General features: G+C 36.0%; 1 protein-coding gene across 4 annotated transcripts; it reads right to left on the bottom strand.

Moving 5' to 3' along the window:
- Positions 1-8,231: 8,231 nt before the first annotated feature.
- On the bottom strand, positions 8,232-22,841 carry LOC106179453 (ankyrin repeat and MYND domain-containing protein 1-like). 4 transcript variants are annotated; one of them, XM_086997582.1, is made up of 19 exons: positions 22,693-22,841; positions 21,899-22,118; positions 21,218-21,312; positions 20,760-20,906; positions 20,164-20,442; positions 19,383-19,793; positions 18,112-19,083; positions 17,579-17,719; positions 17,225-17,326; positions 16,595-16,702; positions 16,019-16,150; positions 15,572-15,679; positions 15,198-15,363; positions 14,599-14,758; positions 13,818-13,907; positions 11,406-11,560; positions 10,867-10,994; positions 10,209-10,324; positions 8,232-8,803 (listed from the first exon to the last, which is right to left on the bottom strand). In XM_086997582.1, exons 2-19 carry the CDS (start codon positions 22,089-22,091, stop codon positions 8,800-8,802), a joined length of 3,507 nt encoding a protein of 1,168 aa, XP_086853708.1. In that variant the 5' UTR covers positions 22,092-22,118; positions 22,693-22,841; the 3' UTR covers positions 8,232-8,799. The 4 variants fall into 4 exon arrangements, with proteins under 4 accessions (XP_086853708.1, XP_086853707.1, XP_086853709.1 ...); XM_086997581.1 differs by lacking the exon at positions 8,232-8,803 and having other exon boundaries at positions 8,815-10,324; XM_086997583.1 differs by lacking the exons at positions 8,232-8,803; positions 13,818-13,907 and adding an exon at positions 12,805-12,843 and having other exon boundaries at positions 8,815-10,324.
- Positions 22,842-22,962: the final 121 nt, after the last annotated feature.

Raw genomic sequence — 22,962 nt, 5'->3', positions numbered from 1 at the left:
ATACCATTGCATCATCAAACTTACCCATGTCATGTAGAAGGTGACCAATATTGTTGTTTGCGTCAGCAGTATCAGGGTGCTCAGTGCCAGGCAGCCCTTCACGTATTTCAAGACCTTTCTTGTGATATGTCAATGCATCATCATACTTACCCATGCCATTTAGGGTAGCACCAACATTGTTGTATGAGGTAGCAGTATCGATGTGCTCAGTGCCAAGCAGCTCTTCACATATTTCAAGACCTTTCTTGTGATATGTCAATGCATCATCATACTTACCCATGCCAGCTAGAAGATTACCAATACTGTTGTATGATCTAGCAGTTGTAGTGTGTTTGGTGCCTAGCAGCTTTTCTCGTATTTTAAGACTTTTCCTTTGAAATGTCAATGCATCTTTGTACTTACCCATGTCACGTAGCAGATTACCAATATTGTTGTATGAATCAGCAGTTATAGTGTGTTTGGTACCAAGCAGCTCTTCGCGTATTGCAAGACTTTTCTTATAATATGTCAGTGCGTCATCATACTTACCCATGGCATGTAGAATAAAGCCAATATTGTGGTATGAGTGAGCAGTTTTAGTGTGTTTGGTACCAAACAACTCTTCGTGTATTTCAAGACTTTTCTTTTGATATGTAAATGCATCAGAGAATTTACACATGTCACGTAGTACAAGGCTGATTTGGTTGTATGATGCAGCAGTTTCAATGTGCTCGGTGCCAAGCAGCTCTTCACGTATTTCAAGACTTTTATTGTAATATGTCATTGCATCATCATACTTACCCATGTCATTTAGTAGGAGACCAATATTGTTGTATGATGCAGCAGTTACAAGATGTTTAGTGCCAAGCAGAACTTTGCATATTTCAATACTTTTCTTATAATATGCCAATGCATCATCATACTTATGCATGTGATGTAGTGCACCACCAATATTGGTGTATAATCCAGCAGTCACAGTGTGTTTGGTGCCAAGCAACTTAAGTCTTATTTGAAGACTTTTCTTATGATATTTCAATGCATCATCATACTTACCTTTGTCAAGTAGCAGATTACCAACATTGATGTATGAGTCAGCAGTTTTAATGTGCTCGGTACCAAACATCTTTTCACGTATTTCAAGACCTTTCTTATGGTATGTCAATGCATCGTCATACTTACCCATGTCATGTAGTACAATACCAATACTGATGTAGGAGGTAGCGGTTGTAATGTGCTCGGTGCCAAGCAGCTCCTCGTGTATTGCAAGACTTTTCTTATGATATATCAATGCATCATCATACTTACCCATACAAACTAGTAAAGTCCCAATGCTGCTGTATGATCTAGCAGTTGTAGTGTGTTTGGTGCCAAACAGCTTTTCTTGTATTTCAAGACTTTTCCTTTGATATGTAAATGCATCATCGTACTTACCCATGTCACGTAGCAGATCACCAATACTGTTGTATGAGTCAGCAGTTTCATGGTGTTTAGTACCAAGCAGCTCTTCACGTATTCGAATACTTTTCATATGATATTCCAGAGCATCATCATACTTACCCATTCCATGAAATGCAAGACCAAAACTAATGTATGATACAGCAGATTCAGTGTGCTTGGTGCCAAACACCTTTTCACGTATTTCAAGACTTCTCTGATGATATGTCAATGCATCATCATACTTACCCATGTCATATAGCAGTAGACCAATACCGCAGTACGAATCAGCAGTTTCAGGGTGTTTAATACCAAGCAGCTCTTCACGTATTTCAAGACTTTTCATATAATATGTCAGAGCATCATCATAGTTACACATACCATGAAGTGCAAGACCAATATTTTTGTATGATACAGCAGATTCAGTGTGCTTGGTGCCATGCACCTCTTTACGAATTTCAAGACATTTCTTATGAAAAGTCAATGCATCTTCAATCTTACCCATATGTTGTAGCAGGCGACCAATTTTCCTGTATGAGTCAGCAGTTTTAGTGGGTTTCATACTAAAACACTTTTTATTTATTGCAAGACCTTTCTTAAAATATGTCAGAGCGTCATCATACTTACCCATTTCACGTAGCACGGCAGCAATATTGTTGTATGATTCAGCAGTTTCAGTGTGCTCCGTGCCAAAAAGCTCTTTACATATATCAAGACATTTCATGTAGCTTAGCACTGCATCATTAAACTGACCCATGCCTCTTAGTGTCATACCAATATTGTCGTATGATATAGCAGTGGTAATGTGCTTGGTTCCAAGCAGCTCTTCACGTATTTCCAGACTTTGCTTGTGATATATCAATGCATCATCATACTTACTCATACCAAGCAAAACATTCCCAATGCACTCGTATACTGAAGATAACTTACGGTGTATACTGGTTTGTTTTTTTAGAGGCACACTGTTTTGTGTAGTTTGGAGAATATTTTCTAATTTTTTTAATAGCTGCAGAGACTCATTAAACAAATACACTTCTATCATTACTTTGGCAATTGCCAGTAGTCTTTGTATGAAATCATCATAGTCTGTGTCAACATCACTGTACATTGCAGTAGTGCTTGTTGATCTTCCTTGAGGGTATTTGCTTAGATAATTTAATAAAATATTTCCACTGCACAGCAAATGTGGAAGTATGGCTTCTGTTTCATTTGAATATTTTGGAACTGAGAATTCAAATGTTACTGCCAGTGTAGCTGCCCTGTCAGAATAATATTTGCAGTATGAAATTTCCATATTTGATTTTTTGTCAGGAAATTGTATTGCTTGGGACTCAGAAAAAGCATTTAACAGAGGATGCAGATCATACACCTGGTCACTTACACGATTTACAACAGACTTGAATGTGAGACTATCAAAAATGTCTTCACATTCACCCTCATCCATTTTAAGAATGTTTGAAACATCACTCAAATGAAAAGACACTGGGAACAGATAGAGACTACAAAACAGGTCTTTTTCTCTGGCAGACATTGCCTCAAAAGATATTTCAAAACATGGCACTAGTCCTACAAATGAAGATCTATTTGCTACTTTAAGAACACCTTTTTTCTCCATTTTCTCTAGTACTCGCAAACTTCCTTTCTCTCTAATTTGCGGAGCTAGTAATTTCAAGGCAAGTGGACAGTACCCACACCTAGCGGCTATTTCTTTCAATATCCCTGCTTCCTTCTCAATTGGAGGAGCAGGTGTTACTGCAGAAAGGAGCTGTGTTGATGTATTATCATCAAGAGGTGGGACATGTATTTCAACCATTTTCACTGACATGAGGTCAAATGATTCACGGCTGGTACAGACTAAAGATATGTGCTTTGATGCTTTCAACATATCCTGAAGTAATATCAAGAACTGTTTCAGTGTCCGGTCTCTAAGTAAATTATCAATGTTGTCAAAAATAACTACAGTTGCTGATTTGATATCAGACAGAGTCTTTTGAAACAAATTCTGACAGTCAGCATATATGTCTTTCAGAAATATCTGAGGATTATATTGTTGAACTAGTGATAACTGAACAGAATCAAGATTTTCAACCTGCCTCATATCAAAAAACAGAACATTTCTACCTTCATCACTCATGCGATGCCCCATCTCTACAGCTATGCTAGTTTTACCAATGCCACCCATTCCTGTCAGAAGTAAAACATCTGAGTTGTTCTCAACATTTTGTTGGATCGCTGTTAACAAATCCTCTCGTCCACAAAAGTCACTGACTTTTCTAGGGAGGTTCACGGACATGAGTTGGCAAGCAGTAGGTACTCCTGAAACAATGGATGAAACATTTGCAATCAACTTATGTAAGTGGCCAATGAACATGACAACAAATATGAAGAAGCATGTCAACTTTCTTTTATTTTCATGTCCAATTCTTGCTAACCAAATTAAAATTACAAAGGCTTTATATATTCATCAAAAAAATATGTGGACGGTAGTGGTCGGTTGTAGACGGTAATTAGGTACACCCGAATGCGAACGCTCTGTGTACACACATTTTGCCGACGTCACCAAGAAAGTTTTTATATTTGAAAAAAAAAATCATATTCGAAAACATATTTGAAAACAAGTATTTATATTCCAAAATCTTCAAGTTATTAAATGCATGAAAATATTTTCAAGGTCATTTTTTTTTTCATGAATATATAAAGCCTTGGTAATGCATGAAATCTTATTCACATATATGTTTTGCTTCAAAATGAAAAATAATATTTATAAATACATATGATTATCTTTAGATATATATTTTCCGTTTCAAATTTTTGAAGCAAATGGAATGCCATAAATGGGGAATATTCAATTTCCTATATAAATAATCTTCAATTATCTATAGTAACTGTAATAATATATTAGTTACATGTCAAAAAGTAAATTCTTTATTGTTTGTAATTCTTAACAGTATACCTGACGATTGTATTGGTTTAATGAGAAGTTGGTCATAGTCTTGGTCTGTATAGATATTTGACAGACGTAGTAGTACTGTCTTGAGACCGTCAAAGTCACTTTGAAATGTTGCTGCTGGAAGCCTGGCCGTACTATGCATATGGTTGTTTCGATATGTCTTCACTCGACCAATGTCAGCTTCTGTGGACAGGTCAGTGCTGGGAGGCCTGTCCCATTTGGCGCTTGGATTCAGTGTGGTGATATTCCTTAACAACAGGACAGTTAAGGTGACATCAAAATCATGTACCTTTGCAGTTATGGAAGGGGCCCCAGCTGGATACAAAATCTGCTTTTGGCTTGCATTCAGAACATTTCTCCTACTTAACTGAAGCAAGTTTTTTCTTACAGCTGGAATGCTCAGAACATTATACAATATGCCTGTAGATGGGTCAAAGTCCCCTGGATAAGCTTTCTGTAATTCTCTAGTCAATACATCTCTAAGAACATCTGTAGCACGTTCCAGAAACACTCTCATGCGAAGATAATTCTCTTGCTCCACATCAATTTGAGGTGTGAGAAAAGGTTTTGATAATGCCATCGTTTCACCTCTGAAATTAATTAAAATTCTTGTCAATCATTTCATAAATAATAAAGAATTCATTGTTATTTATGACCTTGGGCAAGTAATATGTAAAGGTATACATATTCACTTTTAATATATTGTATATGACATGAATTCGTTTTTGATTTTTTGCTTTTACTCTTTTAATAATAATTATTTTTGTATAAACTTGTGCACATAGCAATATTTTTACAACCGGATTATAACATTGATGTATAAGTCAATAATTTTGCAATTTGTAGCTCCACGTCAATGAATTTTAATATGTTGATTGAAACCCACAAGTGACCGTGAATAATAAATTACCTAATTGCTGAACTGCCCCAAAGGAGAGTCCCGTTGGGGAGTAGGGGTAGTGATCACAGTTCATGGTAAATAGAATAATCAAATCACAAATCACAGTAAATAAATCTTTATATATCTCACTGATAATGCACACTAAAACCCTGAAAATTACGAATCAATGATGATTTAATTTCAAAAAGGGACAGAAAATGAAAACCCACGTTCACTAGTCACAGAAATGGGGTGTTTCAGAATTAGGCCTTATATGGTGAAGGGTCCGTTCCTTTCTGGGAAGTAAAAAGTGGTTTTCCCGGGTAATGAAAGAACAGAATTGGACCCTCCTTGAGTAACAATTTAAATATTTATAAAAACCTCCTTACGTCATGTCTAATCAACCATGACTGAGCCACCACAAAATATATTGGTACGCAGTATAAAAATTGAAATGCAATGACCTGGAACATACGTTACCGTACATTTTTAAAAAAACTATTTAGGACTCTTTGCTTAACGTAAAAGACATAATAAAAATTAAAATTTGAATTTAAATTGAGACAGTCGTAGATTTTTGTTCTATACACATATATCTTTTTTGAAAAATTGAATACAACTTTGAATTCATTCAATTTTATTTTTTTTGACACTTCAGCATGTGAAAAGCACCTCTATATTGGGTTTGGGTGTACTGCAGTGATTGAAGAAAGCGGCTGTCAAGCATGAAAATACTAGTGAATTTAGTAAAGCAGACCGAGCTCATGTTTTGGAGAAAGTAAAAGGGCAAGTGGAGGACAGGCATCATTTTGTCTTTACTCACCTGAAAGAAATTTGTCTCTGCTTGAAATTCAGATTTTATATGAGGCAGTTTTTCAGGTAACCCAAGGTTGCTGCCTCTGAGATGTCCCAACTGACCTAAACTGAGGTTTCACTGTTATCTTCTTAATGAAAGGCTATGATCTGAAATTGGAGTGTTATATCAAGATAGATAACACATATATATATTTTAGAATAAAATCATGGCACCTGTCTAGGTAAAAGACGCTTTTATGCGTGTAAAAATACACTCTGTATAGTTTAAATCTTAAGTAAAAGTTGGATTATACTAAAATTTCTATTTATCCAATATATTTTTCTGTTACCTGCACATTCATCCACCTCTTACTTAACGTTAACTTTGTATGACCTACGAGAGGACGTAAAAACATTCACTAAGTCCTGTGCCAAATACAAGTTTTACTCTTTGTGTGGGTTTTTCCACTGTTTTTTGTTTACATAGGTAGTGCTTAGTGACGCGACCTTGAAAAGCAGTCTGTCTTTGTTGTTATTTTGGAGGTTAATAAAGTGTAAATACGTGTACAGCCTGTGGGGTGTTAATGTCAAGCCATCTTAACAGCAGTGGCTTGAAAACACCTTGAAGAAGTCATGGCTGTCTTTAGTCAAGGTATGTGTCTGAAGTTCTTGTGAACTTTGTAAGATGTATATGACCTAAGAGAGGACGTAAAAACATTCACTGCGACAAATATAGTTTTTCTCTTTGTGTGGGTTTTTCCATTGTTGTTGTTGTTGTTTATGTAGATACTGGTGGTGCTTTGTGACGTGACACTTGAAAAGCAGACTGCCTTTGTTGTTATTTTGTAGGTTTATAAAGTGTAAGTACCAGCACCGACTGTGGGGTGTTAATGTCAAGCCACCCTGAAAGCGGCTTGAAAACACCTTATTTCATGGCTGCATCTGCATCTCCTAGCATGTTCACATTTGAAAAATAGACATTAATAAATCTGGTCAATTTTGTTCTCTTGTGAAAAAGGCAATTGCATAATTTTTATCAGTACATAATTTGTAAAGAAATCAGGACAAATGATTATTAGTGGCAAGTTTGAATTTGAAGGATATCAGCAGAAATTAGATTTTTTTTCTACTTCGAATTTCTGACATTTTGTAAACAAAATAATAATAATAATAATAATAATAATAATAAATATATTAGAGATCACTGCTGTGACCCCTTTACCCCCCTTTACCCCATTTAGTGGTTTTAGAATTTTTTCACTAAGTGGAAGGCTCATCCTTGTTTCATGTATTGTGTCTCATACCTAACTATGACTGACTGAATCTGTAGACTAATCAGGTTACAAAACATCATTCCTGTTATTATTATTATTATTATTATTATTATTATTATTATTATTTTATCTTTTTTTTTTTGGAGGGAAGAATCTTGGTAGGAATTTAACCAAATCAGTTTGGATATATATTATAGCCAGTGCAACCTGATGAACCTTTTCAGAAAGTCTTGCATTTACATTTTTTGATAAAATAATTGATATTTTGGCAGTTTAGTTCTTTCTAATGCCATGATTATTTGTAGAGAAATATCTGTACAGTTTGTATATATACCTTTTTCCCTATTGGCTTTAATAAAATTATATTTAATGCACCTTTAAATCTAAGCTCGTTCTATACTATTACCTCCACATTGACTGCAGGGAAAGTCATATTGTTTTAGTGGTACACGTAATTAGCGATGCCTGCTTTGGGGATGAGATTTTTTGCGACTATCAGCAGATTTCCAACTTTTTGCTCCCCATGCCATGCCATATTTTTTTCTACCTTTTCACTGCTACTTTGCATCGATTAGTTTACCGTGCAGAAGGATTATGTAATTGTCGTTCCATCGGCCCTTCAAGGACAGCGAGAATCTTCACCTTTGATCTCTTAATACTTTTTTTATTGTAAGTCATTCACGAACAATGAAAACAGCCTTGCCTGAATTTGGGTATGTGGAAAAATCTTGGTATATGGCGGTGACTTGGTATAATATTACAGCATAAACAGCTGTCATTATGGAATGGAATTTACTTAGTTCCGATACGTGGTATAGAATATTGTTCAAAACTCTCGTTGACTTTTCGTTATTTTATTTGTGGTGCAAAAAAAAAAAAAAAAAAGTTACCCGATAAGAAACATAGGTACACCAGTATGTGCAAGGGGAAATACATTTTATTTTCTGAGGTTACATCATTCAACAAACATTGAATGGTATCTTGTATTTTTCTGCAAAGCATGAAAGAAAAGCTACCAAATTTAAGTAAACAATCATAGATTCTTTGAGACAAAAAATCATTTCTTTTTTGTATTTTTCACACCTTTATCGATACATTTTATTACAGTTCAGAGACCAATGCAACATCACAATGTATAACAAAATTTAATATAACAATTCACGATATTTATTTCATTATTTTAATCACTGTAACAACATTATAGATTACCCTGTATCATAAGTGAAACAGCGAACAAATCAGTTGTGATTATACTGCGACTCTCATTGGCCGATCCCGAAGCCAAATCGGGTTTTTTCGTGTGAGACGGAATCACACGACTCGAATCAAACAGTCGGAGACCAATGCAACAATCACATTTGAATTGTGCTAGGTGTGACAGTCTCAACACAATGTGCTTCACCACAATAACAGCAGGATTTGTCACTATGGAATGCCTCCAAATCTTCAATGTTCTTTTCCACCAAGCTTGTGCAAGCTTCAATCCATTACCTTGTAAAATAAATTAACATTAATAAAAGAAAAGACTATAATTCATTTTCATCACTTCCTTAATTAGATGTACATGCAGTGATTGATTATTTGAACTCACTAGATAACAAAACTGACAAGTACTAATGTTGTTCAAGGCTCCTTAAAATAAGGGAAAAACACAGCATTTTGAAAAAGTATAGTACACAAGCTAAATTCTTACCAAAGTGCATATTTTTTGGGTACAATAAGTCAGAGAAAAAATTAATTGTGATTAAACAATGTTTTAAGCCATAGATAAACTTAGATTGTGCAATGCCAAATATTGTGCAAATTTCCAAACAAGCATTACATATCATTGCTATCTTGCTTTCTTATTCTTCATATTAAATCAACCTTCAGATATGACTACTAAAAAAATCTATTTTAGAGAGTATTTATACTGACATTCATGGTTTAAATACAGGGCTTATAAATAATAAAACATAAATATAACAATTACATTTTAATTTAATATTTACATTTTATAGAAAAAAAAAGTATTATTAACAATACAACACAGATAATCATCCACAATAGGTTTTGCTTAAAATAATTCAGTTAAGTGACACTGTACAAAAATCAACAGTATAGTTATTAATAACAAATTAAAGTCACAACAATAAAACAATCCATACCACAGTTATATTAAAATAGAAAAATAAGCCACGTCATTGTCACCGATACAAAAACAGTACTTCTAAAAATACTTAACAATGATGTTAAAGCAATAACCATGTTGCCGCTTACAATACTATTTCCAGTATTTAATAATGATAATAATAACAATGAACAATCATAGCTCCATTCACTTCGAATTCCTATATACCATACGTTATCATAAAAAAACTGTAAACTAGTTTTTGTGTCACCAAATACCAAGTTTTGCACCAAATTAACAAATGCAGTAGATTGTTACAGTGCAGAGAAGCAGTGCACGTGTGTTCCCAGTTCTACCCCCAATTTCACTCTGTTTACTGAGATACATATACATGTCATAAGCTGTGTACTTGGGTTACTTGCATTGCAAAAAATTCAGTTTAGACCAAATTAAGAATGAAGCAAAATACATGTAATTGCAGTGTAAAATAAGAATAAAATATCAAGTACAAATTAAAAAAAAAAAAAAAAAAAAAAAAACGTGGTCAACCTCCAAGCATGCAAGGTTATTGCTGATTTCCAGGTCAAAGTCAGTTAAGGTCAAGACCAATGTCAAGTTCAAAATTAAGAGCAAAGATAAGGTCTGGAATAAGGCTCCTGTTCAGTTCAAGGGTTAAAGTGAAAGCCAAGTCCAGGGTTATGACCAAGGTCAAAGGTCAAGGTCACTCAAGGTTGTTGAGCACTAGCACCACATCACTCAAAGCTATAGTTATCCACTTTCCCATACTTCTGTTTGAGGCGTTGAAGTTCATCCAGGGACCAGTTCCCCGTGGATTCCCCGTCCTTTCCTGCATGGACCTGTTGCCTGACCTTGGCACTGTGGCTGCGACCTTGCACAGGGACCTGGAGACAGATAGTGGGGTATATTACTGAGGAGAGTTTGACTCTTTAACCTTAGGCAGTTGAATATGATAATATCTTAAAATTATGTTTTTACACTATACCGGTATACCAGGGGCGGATCCACAGATATTTTCTGACAGTCTTCCAAATTATCTTTGTTGATCCAGCTTTTATTTTTGATCATCTTCCGAAAGAAAAAATTTGATACCCGTCAATGTAAACTTGAAAATCTGACCCTCTTCCAGAAGACCCAGAACAGGGCCTCATCCGCTCCTGTATACTGTTCCTATTGCTGGGGGTTAGTACATCAGTTGCACACCAGACAAGTCAAAGCAAAATATTCTTAAACAATGCAGTTCCCAGTTTATGTGCAGCATGCTGTCATAACAGAATATCCATGATTACATATTGTTTTATTTTTATCATTCTTATATGACATTTGTTGAACTCTATATTTCACTGAGTGTAGGATCCAATGACTATATTTTATTAATACAATTCAAATCAAAATCTACTCCTATACAAAGCATTTCCCCACTTACTTTAATCTTCTGTGCATCTTTATCCCTGGTTAGTTGATCCACGGTGACCGGGGCCCCTCTATCTGGGTTTGTGGCTGGGGTGGGGCTGTCGATACGACCTGCTTTGGTGGTGGGACTGGTGGCTGGACCTAGGTTATATGGAGAGAGAGTGATAGATCATATATATATATATATGAGATGAGCTGGACCTAGGTTACATAGAGGAGAAAATGATAGATCATAAACATATAGGAGGTTCCATGTAATGCGTAACCTTTATAATCTACCATAACATCAAATTATTGTTGACCTATCTTGTACAAGTTTTGTGGTCATTTTTACGATAAGCTGATACATTGTACACAAAGGGTATTACTGGGCAAATGTGTTAATCAAGGGAACCAAATTGAATTACCACTGACCACATTGGCAAAAGCTTGGCTTATTCTGTGATCTGTGTACAATGATAACATGGATGGATGCATGGAAGCTATATGTAACTATTATAAGAAGAGGGGCGTGCCAGTCGTTGGGTTGTGCATGTCCTCCTGTTTACTCACCTCCAACACGCACACACTCCTCTTTGTGTCGTGCATTCCACGCCTTCAGCTTGCACGCTTTGCTGCAGTAGTACACCTCCTTACACCGTGTGCACACGGACAGGCGCACACCTACTGATCGACCGCATTCGTAGCAGTACTTCAGTAAAGGTTTCCTAAATATTGAGAAAAAAAGAATCACAAATAAATTGACATTATTAACATAAAATATATGTTCTAGTAAGGGCATATTTAAAATGAAGAAACTTTTCTTTCAGACTGAGGTTATGTACTACAGTTATGTTACAACAATCAAACACTACATGTATGTAATATATATATCTTGTACACTTTTTTAAGTTGCTAAATGAACCCATCTCTTGTTTACGTGTATCACATCATTATATAAAAACAACTCTGTAACACCCAGTGGTAGTCTAGTGCGCTCTATTAACCTGTAATAATAATAGTCAATGGTTTTATGTTCTTATTCTATATGTGCTCATGATCACTCCTTGCTACAACAAACAACACTGCAATCTAAGGTGGATTTTGCTAGTACATGGGAGAAGGCGAAGTACAGGTATATTACCCCCCCCCCCCCCCAATAAAATTTGAAAAATTTTCTAGCTCTAAAACCCAATTCCTACCATCTGTAAGTAAAATCCATATTTATACCTTATGGGTCTTATTTTGTGCTCTGGCGATAAAACATGCATACCGTTTTGCATGTAGTTAAGCTTTCCAGTCACGGCTGGTTTGTGATATTGAGCCATCCTTATTTAATTACCCAGAATTATACCAAAAAAGCATTTAAAATTACACACAGGTTGTTTTGACTCTATGTATATTTCTACTGTCAAAGGTTCTGTGCAAACTACACCGTGTACATTGATTGTACTGGTATCTACAATGTCCTGCAGCATGTCGCAAATTAAAAAACAACACCATACATTGGGATCTAGCATACAAGTAGGTCTAGTATATATATTCAATACCGAAGTGCTAGCTTATTATCTAATCTGTGTTTGCTGTCAACCAACAGTGTGCTACATGTTGTACTAATGTGCATGACACTATAAGTATTACTCACAAATTTTTTAATTATTCAAGTTAGAAAAAAAAAAAAAAGATAGAAAGAGTTATATTTCATCATCTTTCTGAAATTTCTGAATCCCCATCAATTTCCTTTTTATTCATTTTTCCCACATAGTAACATCAAACCATCATCTTTAGAGATATTGATAATTTTGTGTAAATTTTGTGAGTAAACACCGTAACAGTGCCTCATATTGCAGTAGTTGTGCTGGAATCTCGTCATGGGTTACTGTAAAATGTCTGTATACATCTTATTACAGATAATTCACAGAGCGTGCTAGCAGTGCTATGCGTGCAATTATTACAATAAAGCAAGAATCACCTGACACGCATGCCCTTTATAAGTGAATTCTTCTTGTTCCTTCAGAAAATAAATCATTAATAATAAAAGCATTAGTTCATGGCAGACAAAAGCTAGGATTATTGGATTCAGACTGGTAATTAATCAAGTATGTTATACACATGGTGCATCACAATCATCATTCATCACTATTTATACAATGTATACAAAAGTATATAAAACATATGCAAATGCATAGATAATTTATACAATTGTATACAATATATACAAGTTTTATATACAATGTTGCAGCAGTATGAATAAAATCAGATTTCACTTTAAACTGCCCACTTCTCACTTAAAGTGAAGTACAGCAATACAAAATAAGAGGAACATATTATTATATATAATATATAATATTATAAATGATCTGCCTAAATAATAAATTTGTTCCTTTGGACCAAATGTGGCCCACCAGAAAATAATTTAAAAGTAAAGTGTGATATTATTCAAACTGCACTGCTGGGATGCTCTGAACACCCTGGGTTTATGACTTAACTGGAACAGCAAGAGATTCTTGAAAGAAGAGATCAGTTTCCAGTAAACTGTGAAACCCAGGATGGGCATGTTAAGCAAATATTTAATTATAACATATGGCAGAATCAACAGTCAGCTGATTACAGTGATACAGCATTGTTGTTCATCATGAACAATGACAGCAGCATTGTTGCAGTGACAATAGCAACAACATGTGTTGGCCAATCTTCAAGAACAATCACAACTCACGGTGATACAATGTTGCAATAGCAATATCAGTATACATGGACACAGCAGTAAAGCAATCATGAACGTATTGGTGGCTCAACAAAAACATTCACAACTGCAACAGTGATTCAACAACAAAAATATACAGCATATACAGCAGTGATACAATCATGCATTGCCTTTCATCAAAAACATTCACAGCAGTGATACAATGTTGCAGTGATATGAGGCGGCCCAGCAATAGTGATGGCAATAGCCTGGCAGCATGACAAGACTGAAAAGACCCGAACCTGACTTTAGTCTGCTGTGCTTTGCGTTTGGCTGGGGACAGAAGATGCCGTGCTTCACTCTCCTCAAGAGCCATAACCCCTGTAGCTACACTGAGAATTGAAAGATAACAGAGGAAAGGTTGAAGCATACTCCCCTTCTATAGCAAAATAAGGCAGAAACATTTGAGAGATTGTTAAGCAGCATACATTTCCCAAGGCACTATTGGGAGTATAAGGCTGGTTCCTTTTAGTTCTCTCTCTGTCTCTTTTCACACACACACACACACACACACACACACACACACACACACACACACACACTGTGACACACACACCTAAACAAACACGAATGCATGCGTACATGCACACACGGTCTCATCCACCCTTGTAAGAGCCAACATAATATTAGATAAAAAATTAAATAAAAATTAACAGTTATTAACTAGATAAGAATCAAACATAAAAAACACAGTTATTTCTTTATATACATGCTGTCATGTTCACTGCAAAGAGACTATCACACAATCCTACATCAACTCTTATAATATTTTATAAACATATTAAAATTTAATGACACCCAAACTAAATTGTGGCTGAAATCAAGTCTTGTATAAGATGGAATTCAAATATTGAAATCAATAAAACTATTTGGTCCAACAATAATTCAGTCACTCAAGCAGTCAATCAAGTCCAATCAATAATCTCACCACTCTATCAACAAAACAACTAGTACATAATCATTCAACCATTTAATCCGCACAATACAATAAACAAAGTCACCAGGTAAGAGGTCACTTCTCACCTGACGTGTCCCTGGTCCCTGTCCCCCTTCCGCCCAGTGTCCGCTGCATTGAACTTGACATGTCCGTCATCTGGGACAGCACGGCCTCCCTTGGCCTTGGTGCCTGGTGGCAGTTTTGACCCTGTCCCCGTGTAGACAAAACCTGAACTTGGACTTACACCTTAACAGAGATGAAAAGGCACAGGGTTAAATACTGTTAATTCAGAAGATTGCAGTAAAAATACAATTAATCGTTTCTGAGAAGACTTGACATGCTTTTACCTGTGACTGTGAGGCACAACACTTTGGTCCCTCTCCAACAGTCCCTGCTTACATAACAATAAACTTTTTGCAGAAGGTGCAAAAACATTATTTCACCATCTTTTCAGAAATGTTTTAATTTTTCACCATCTTAACACATAGGAAAATGAACAAGTTTGACAAGAGTTAAATGTTTTATGACTAGGCAACATGCCACCAATGTAGTTATAGTTTTATCATCAATCAGAATAATTGTAGCAGCCAAGGTTGTCTGAGCTAATCAACTTACACTAATTAGTCTACATCATCTACTTTCACTTTCATTTTACACTTCATGTCAATTACACATCATGACCTACTTCTCCTCCCCTCTCTCTCCTCCTCCTCTAGGCGCTGAGCCTCTTTCTCTACAGCCTTCACACGCATGATGTCACCCACATGCCCCAGCAGCTTACGCCGTGCATTGTATGTGTCACGCTCAGCATGCGTCAGTGCATGATAAGGCATGTGGGCTATCCTACGATCCTGAAAGGAGAAGGGATGGAATTGCAATAACATACAGTATACAGTGGTTGCAACAAAATGAATGGAAAATTCAAGTTATGCTGCAAGGGTTTGTGTTGGTCTAACTCAATTTCTTAGGGGAAAAAAATCATTAAATTAAACCCTAGTAGAAACGAAAAATAGAAACTTGTAGACAACAAAAATTACAATAAAAAGATATTCCACTCACCAGATTAAACATATGATATGCAAAGTCTACAGCAGTCCCAGAGATCCTCTTAATTCCTATAGGTATGGGAGCCAGGATGTCTGCACCAGCACGGATTAACTTGTCAATCTAGAAAAAAAAGAATGAGACCTTAATTTTTTTATCTATTTCACAGTCTGACAAATAATGTTTCCCTTGTTGTTTCATAGTAATCGTTTTCTACATGTGAATCTTTAAAAATATTTCTATTAACTAAGTACATTTAGGATAAGGATTGCGTTTTACAAATTTGATATTTTTAATATGTGTAATTGCAACTTCCATATGCACACAAGCACGTGCCACTGTGTAAAGCTAATAAATGGAAGAGTGACTTGCAAAATTCACAAATAAGAAAAGTTCACACACACACACACACACACACACACACACACACACACAAACACACACACACACACACAGCCTTACCAGCTGTATACGTCCTGTTGGGGATCTCCTGTGTTCAAACTCAGTAGAAGTGGACACACACAAAGCACTGCCAATGCCGTGAGTCAGGGAAAGTGATGGATTGGCGCCATAACATAGGAGCTCATCTATTGCCTAGAACAATATAATTATTATTATTATTGTTATTATTTTGAAACATGCAAAATATTTAGTGAATTTTACATTTATAATCAAATTAAAAGATACAGTTACTATTCAACTTATTGACCAACAAAAAAAAATAATCATGAATCAAATAGCGAGATTGTGACATCACATGATCTTGATAATATTGTGACATCACAGGATAGTGTGATACCATATGATAAAATTATCACATATCACAAAATTACTCTTAAACATTACGCAGAAAAGGGTAATATTGACATTTCATATCAAATATGAAAATATAAAATGCCATCAAATCTGCAACATCCAATTCAACTTACAGTTTTCATAAAGTAAATGCATGCTTTTTTCTTCAAAACTTAAATCCACTGTAATAATACATTTGTAAAAAGCTCTCAGTGAATAAAAAAGATAGGTGACAGCACTTACCAGGTCATTCCCACTGGCGATGGCGAGGGAGAGAGGAGAGTGTCCGTTACACAAGAGATTGGGATTGGCGTGGTGATCCAACAACAAGTGAACAACTTGACATGCAAACTGAAGTGAAGGAAATTATAATGTAGAGTGATACGAGTTGAAGATGTGGAAAAACAATCACAGGGTGGGTGAGACATGCTTATTTATTATATCGGTATATGTAGAAGTTTATCAGTGTTTCGCAGCAGTGTGAGTACATAACCAACCTGTATCTATAGCTAGCATATGCTCTTAGCCATTCCTTTACTAGTAAAAAATTGTAGGAGCATAGGTTACAAGAAGTGTAAAGTCAATAAATTAAAATAATATACTGTTTCAAAAAAGATTAATGTAATTATTCAATCTGAAAATGAATACAAAATTAAATCCCACAGCTAGTCCAAAGTTTCAATTGCAAATTAATTCTTTTTTTTTTTACTTTTTTTAAACTATAATTTTTGATCAAAGATTTTAGATGAAAATTTGATTATGGTGTATAGAGTTTTATTTCCTCTCACTGTGCAACACTGATCACTGTTTACAAGAAACTGAGCTCTATTTGTTTTATTATACCAATTATATACTGAGTATATGTATACATACCTTATAACTGTCATCCCTGGCACATGCAATATGAAGTGGAGTTCTACCCCCCAGCAACTCTTTACTTTCATCACTGATCACATCCTTTATCCACTCCTCCTCCTAGAACACACAGTTTAAATAATAATAATAATTTGTTAGATGCATTGTATTACTCAATTAAAAAAAGTATATCAATCATAAAGAGATCAAATATTTTTTCTACTTTGAGGAATGGCGTTTAAATCCTAGGGTCAAGCTAACTGACACCCATTTCATCGTACATGTACTAAGAGAAACCCACAACAGTGAAATATTTGCACTTGTATGAGACAATTGTCACACTCAACATAAAGAAAAGAGTGTCTTCCTTACCAAAGCTTTATTCAGGAAGGAGTCATCCTCGGTGGCTCTGACATCAGGGTCCGCCAGCGCATCCAGCAAGAGCTGTGAGATCTGAACTCCTTCCTCTCCAGGGATAGCACAGGCTATGTGGAGTGGTGCTAGTCCTCCTTTCTGAGCAAATGAAATAATAATAATAATAATAATGATAATAATAATAATAATAATAATACACTGTGAAAATTCTACATTCTAAAACTTGAGATTTAGGGAGTCTTGATGACACCATATAGCTCAATACCAGAAAAAATGTATGTACCATCACATAAGATGATGTGTGACTTCAACATAATAATAATAATAATAATAATAATAATAATAATAATAATAATAATAATAATGACAACAACAGCAGTCTATCTTGAACCATATTCATAATTCTGAGTTTTAGATCTTAACTACTGGTATTTTTTCAATTTCTCTCAATTTTTTTCCATCAAAACAAATGTTCTTTCTTTATATTTCTGATATTTCTAAGCAAAATGAAACAAAACTCATTGTCTCACCTGTTCTGAGAGCTTGGCACTGGTGCTGGCTCCCTTCAGTAACAATAACTTGACTGCCTCCACATCTGCCGCTTTTATAGCAAAAAACAACACCGGCATAGGCACACAAGACGCATTGGGATTGGCACCGCGTTTTAGCAGCAGCCGAATAGTGGATTCCATTTTGACATGTTCTGCCTTTTTAATAGCCAACAGTCTGGCCAAGTCTGTGGATTGTTCGCTTCTAGGGGATGACTTCCTGCTTACAATTTTCTCATTGATGCTCAACTGAGAGGCGCACTTTTCTATAAGCTGATCACTGACCTCTATACCATAATTTCTCATGGTGGTGTCAGAGGCAAAGTCGCTATCAGGTTGTTCTTTTTCTTGACTGGTTTGCAGCTTCTCTGCGTCTTCCAGGAGAGATTCCAAGTCCTGTTCTTTGCTCTCTTTTTCAGAATCACCTGAACGAACTTCTTCCTCTCCGTTGTATGAATTTTGTCCTTTCTCTTTGGCGATTTTCAGTTTTTCTTCCTCTTCCAGCCAATCAGTGACCCCCGATGCTCCCGACTGTGAGACTGAATCTTGAGGCTGTAAATTATCTTTTTGCGATCCCTTCAAGGAAACGGATCTACCACCCACACTGGATGCTCCATCTTCCATAATGGAAACCTTCACATCCAGGTCACCCTTACGGAGCTCGCTCTGTGGCAAGCCACTGTCGGTGCTCAATTCCCTTCCTCCAGGTGCTGCCACTCCTGCTGGTGTTTTTTCTGCATTTTTATTGGTTAAAATTCCTTTGAGTTCCAAGTCCGTACCCTCGACTTCAGGGGGTTTCTCCATATACCTCTCTGCTATGTTGTATTTGAAGGACTCGATGGGGTAGAAGAATACGTGGCAAGCTGCGAGCGCTGAGGTGCCTTCGTCGTTCAGTCTGTTGACATCGGCTCCATTGTTGAGCAGGTGGTTGATGATGTCTTGGTGCCAGTTGACCTGTGATTATAAAACAATTATACCTGAATTAATTCCTATTATGATACATTAGGCATAACAATGTGTAAGGTGTTTGTAAAGAGAAGTTTTATAAAAATAACATACCAGCTGACAACGAATGTCTTTTTCATAGATCTCAGGATGTCATACTACTGAAACCCCCTTTTTTAAACAGCAAGGATTTAACTACCAGCAGCCACATAAAATCTTTTTGTCCATCTTGAAATAATCTTATTAAAAATAATCATATGGAATTACGTATTATCATTCCAAAAAACTATAAGAATTAAACTACTCACAGCAGCACCTATGAGAGCAGTCTGTCCATTTTTATCAGCAACATCCACAAAGACTTTCCCTGTCACCAACAGCTTCATAACAGTATCAATGTCACCGTCCACGGCTGACAATATCAATCTCTCCGACAACTCCTCCAGGGGGCCCTTTGCCCCAAAACCCGTCCTTTCTCCCTTGAGTACTTTCTCCACATCAAATGACACCGTGCTCTGCGCATGCCTATGCCTGTGCACGTGTTTTTGCATGGTTATCCAGGTGGGTGTGTTGTTCCAGGCTTTTATTGTCTCTTTTGTGTCCTTATCAGTGTCCTTGTTTTCGTTTCCGAAAAATGCTTTCTCGTAGATGTCCCTCTCTGCTCCAAGGCTGCGGTGGTCAATGGCGGCACTGTACAGGCGCTGGGTTTTCTCTGGAACCTAGTCGAATAAATTAAAGATATATGCAAACTTAATTCTGAGTTATTGAGTCAACAGTGATGCTTAAAATTATGTGTTGACCAAGCTATATATAATAAAAACCTGGGTCATTACGGCTCCCAAATATGTACAATATCATTTGGATCTTAAAAAATACTGAATCACAAGATTTACATACTATTCATTGATTTTACGAATACCATTTATTGAATTATAAATTTTGTCAAATGAACATCAATATTTTTTTCTTCATTGCCATTCTATGATTAATTTAAATTTGACATAATAGCACTGATATATTCAAACGATCTATGTCCACCAATATACAACTCTTCTACACACTTCTTAATAAATTTTTGCATTAACTTACCTTTGTATTGGGCCCATTGTAATCAAACTGCTGTGGTGGACAGAGCACAGGAGTGACCACAGAACGGTCAGTGGAGTACTCTCTCCCGTCCACTACAATGTCCAGCTCATGCTCTGTAGGGTCGTAGTCAAACTCCTGATGGTCAGTCATGGTGAAGGCCCCAGGAAGGTCTGAGCAGAGTTTACAGATCTGTTCTCCTGACCACAGGCCGACGTCCTGGCGTCCATCTGGGTAGGTCAGCACGCCAGGACCAGACCGCTCGTCTCTGTGGTACAGACCCTGTGATGGTACAAAGTAAAATAAATAAATATAAATAAATAAATAAATAACAACAACAACAACAACAGCTGTTACAAAGAACAACCATAACAATGACAATAACAACAACAACAACATTAATAATAATTAAAAAGTTGTACATAATTATTTCAGTTCTTTTTTTTTTTTTTAGAATATTAGCAAAAACTAAAACAGTGAATAACTCATAGAAAAGTAGCTTAAACGCAAGCCATAAAGTGAAAAATATTCTTATCAAAATATTGTTTGAATGAAAATGTTTTCAAAACCCAAAATTATAATGAAATTTCAGAATGTACCTCAAACACCTCTCCATTGGCGAAAGAGAACTTCCCATAGCCTTCCTTCTGGTCGAGATAGAAGGTGCCTGTGTAAGATGACCCATCAGGCCAGGTGTATGTCCCCTTCCCATGGCGATGGTCAAAGAAAAACTGACCCTTGTAGTGCTGGAAACAACAACAGAATTATTTCATTTAAAGTTTAATATGAGCAAAAGTCATATTATCTATGAAAATATATTACGGAAAAAACTCACAGATCAAAAATATCTGCCTGCTGCCCACCTCCTATTACTTCAATAAATATTTATATTTTGGGTATACACCTTCATATTTAAAAGACACACAAATTCCATCCATCATTGAATTGTGTTTTACCCTGAATGTAAGATACCCGCTCATTTGGTGATTTTTTTTTTTTTCATAAATCATACAAATATTTTCCTTTAGTCTTGTTAGCTTCACCAAGTCAATTTTACCTCTCCGTTGCTCCATGTATGGTCCCCCTCTCCATGTCTGAGATCTTTTTGGAAATCTCCACTGTAACAGCTACCATCAGGCCACTGCTGAACACCTAAAAAGAAGCAAATTTCAAATTGATCATCAACAACATCCCTCTCAGATCAAAATCCCTCTCAGATCAAACATTTCACCCATTTTATTCGAACACCTTTCTTATACCAAATTCAAAATTCAATATCTTTTATTGTAATATAACAAGTATGAATATCAATTACATACAGCACCTTCAACTTTTGAAATTTTAATGGGACTATAATATAAATATCTCTTTAAAATTTCTATTTACTATCACTTTGTTTTTATTTTCAAATTTAATTTATGTATTTAATTTGGCTGCTAGAAATATTATGACTCAATACAAATATGTTATAAATATTTTAAGGCACATTTAACTTAATTGTTTCAAGATAAATTCTGATGGCATAAACAAGCGTGGATTCAGATCATCATTTGGGTCTTCTGGGAGATGGTCAGAATTTTTCAAGTTTACATTGACGGGTATTTAATTTTTCTGTCACGTACAAGACAGTAGAAAATTGAGGATGGATAAAAAAACAACTGGGAAGACTGTCAGAAAATATCACTGGATCTCCCCCCCCCCCCCCCCCCAATACAATATGTGCACACTGGTGACCTACCTGACCCAGTCCTCAGACCATCAGAGAAATCCCCCTCGTAGCGTGCCCCACTTGGCCACACAAACAGACCTCGCCCGACCTTCTTATTATTTTCTACATCTCCACTGTACGATGCTCCACTCTTGTAGCCTATACTGGATGACGTGTTCTCCCTGGCCGCAGAGATGAGCCGCGGAAGGGCGTAGCTGGACATGACTGGTGCTAAATGTCTCTATACTAGCTGAAATGAGGATTTAACATTACTATATTTTGTACGGGCTGCCTATAACTCCTCTTCTCAGACTAGAAAACCTCCCTTGTTTTAAATTTCAGGCATTAGATTGTTTTTCAAACCCTACATGTAATACTGGTACATAAATTATTTTTTACAATACTTTGAAGATGTAATTTATCAATACTCATGATTTCAGGAATAAATTCATTTTGTAGTAACACATGGATTTTTTTTTTCAATTTAATTTTGATTTTGAAATATGAAATATATCAGATCCAATATTGAAATCCCCGTTCTATCACAAACAATGCATGTAAATTCTGAAGGTTTTAATCAATATGATAATCAATTTTAGTAAATCAGTACCTCATAGAGGAAATAATATCGATATAAATACAGCCTTGTTTAATTCCAAAACATTTTTGATTCCCTGTCACTAAATAAATGCAGGAGACCGAAGGACAGGTGCTTGAGCAAACGGGCGAGCAAACGTCGTGTGATTGAAGAATCACTGGATAACAGCCAAAGTTTTGTCTAACAAGAGACTCAGTTTACATCTGTATCAACCTCACATTCTTACCTCGCCTTCCTGTTCATGATATTGATTCAAAGTTCCTTTAAAATCATTAATGCAATCTGTTTACAAGCTTCTCTCATGCTTCTGCTTTCCAGTAGTAAAAGAACATGGCGGCCATGCAGAACGCTGTTGCTAAGCGACATTGCGATAGTTGCGCCAATTTCACAACACGGGGATCCCTGATTGCGCCGAATCTGACAAATGGACATTCAGGCAATCTTTTTTCCCTTAATGTTTTCATATTAACGTATTGACGTCTGGTCATGTTTAATC

The sequence above is a fragment of the Lingula anatina genome, chromosome 10, assembly GCF_051362555.1.
Source record: "Lingula anatina isolate TDL-2025a chromosome 10, LinAna3.0, whole genome shotgun sequence".
NCBI classification, from domain to species: Eukaryota; Metazoa; Brachiopoda; class Lingulata; order Lingulida; family Lingulidae; genus Lingula; species Lingula anatina.
This window is presented reverse-complemented; position numbering and strand designations above follow the sequence as displayed.

What these genes read in the sequence shown, in the direction of transcription:
- LOC106179453 (XM_086997581.1), bottom strand. Translation starts at nt 22,091, where the DNA reads ATGTCCAGCTACGCCCTTCCGCGGCTCATCTCTGCGGCCAGGGAGAAC. An exon ending in ATACATGGAGCAACGGAGAG is followed by an intron (nt 20,907 to 21,217) that starts GTAAAATTGACT and finishes TGTTGTTTCCAG; the next exon opens with CACTACAAGGGTCAGTTTTT. An exon ending in GCACAGCAGACTAAAGTCAG is followed by an intron (nt 11,561 to 13,817) that starts GTTCGGGTCTTT and finishes CTCAATATTTAG; the next exon opens with GAAACCTTTACTGAAGTACT.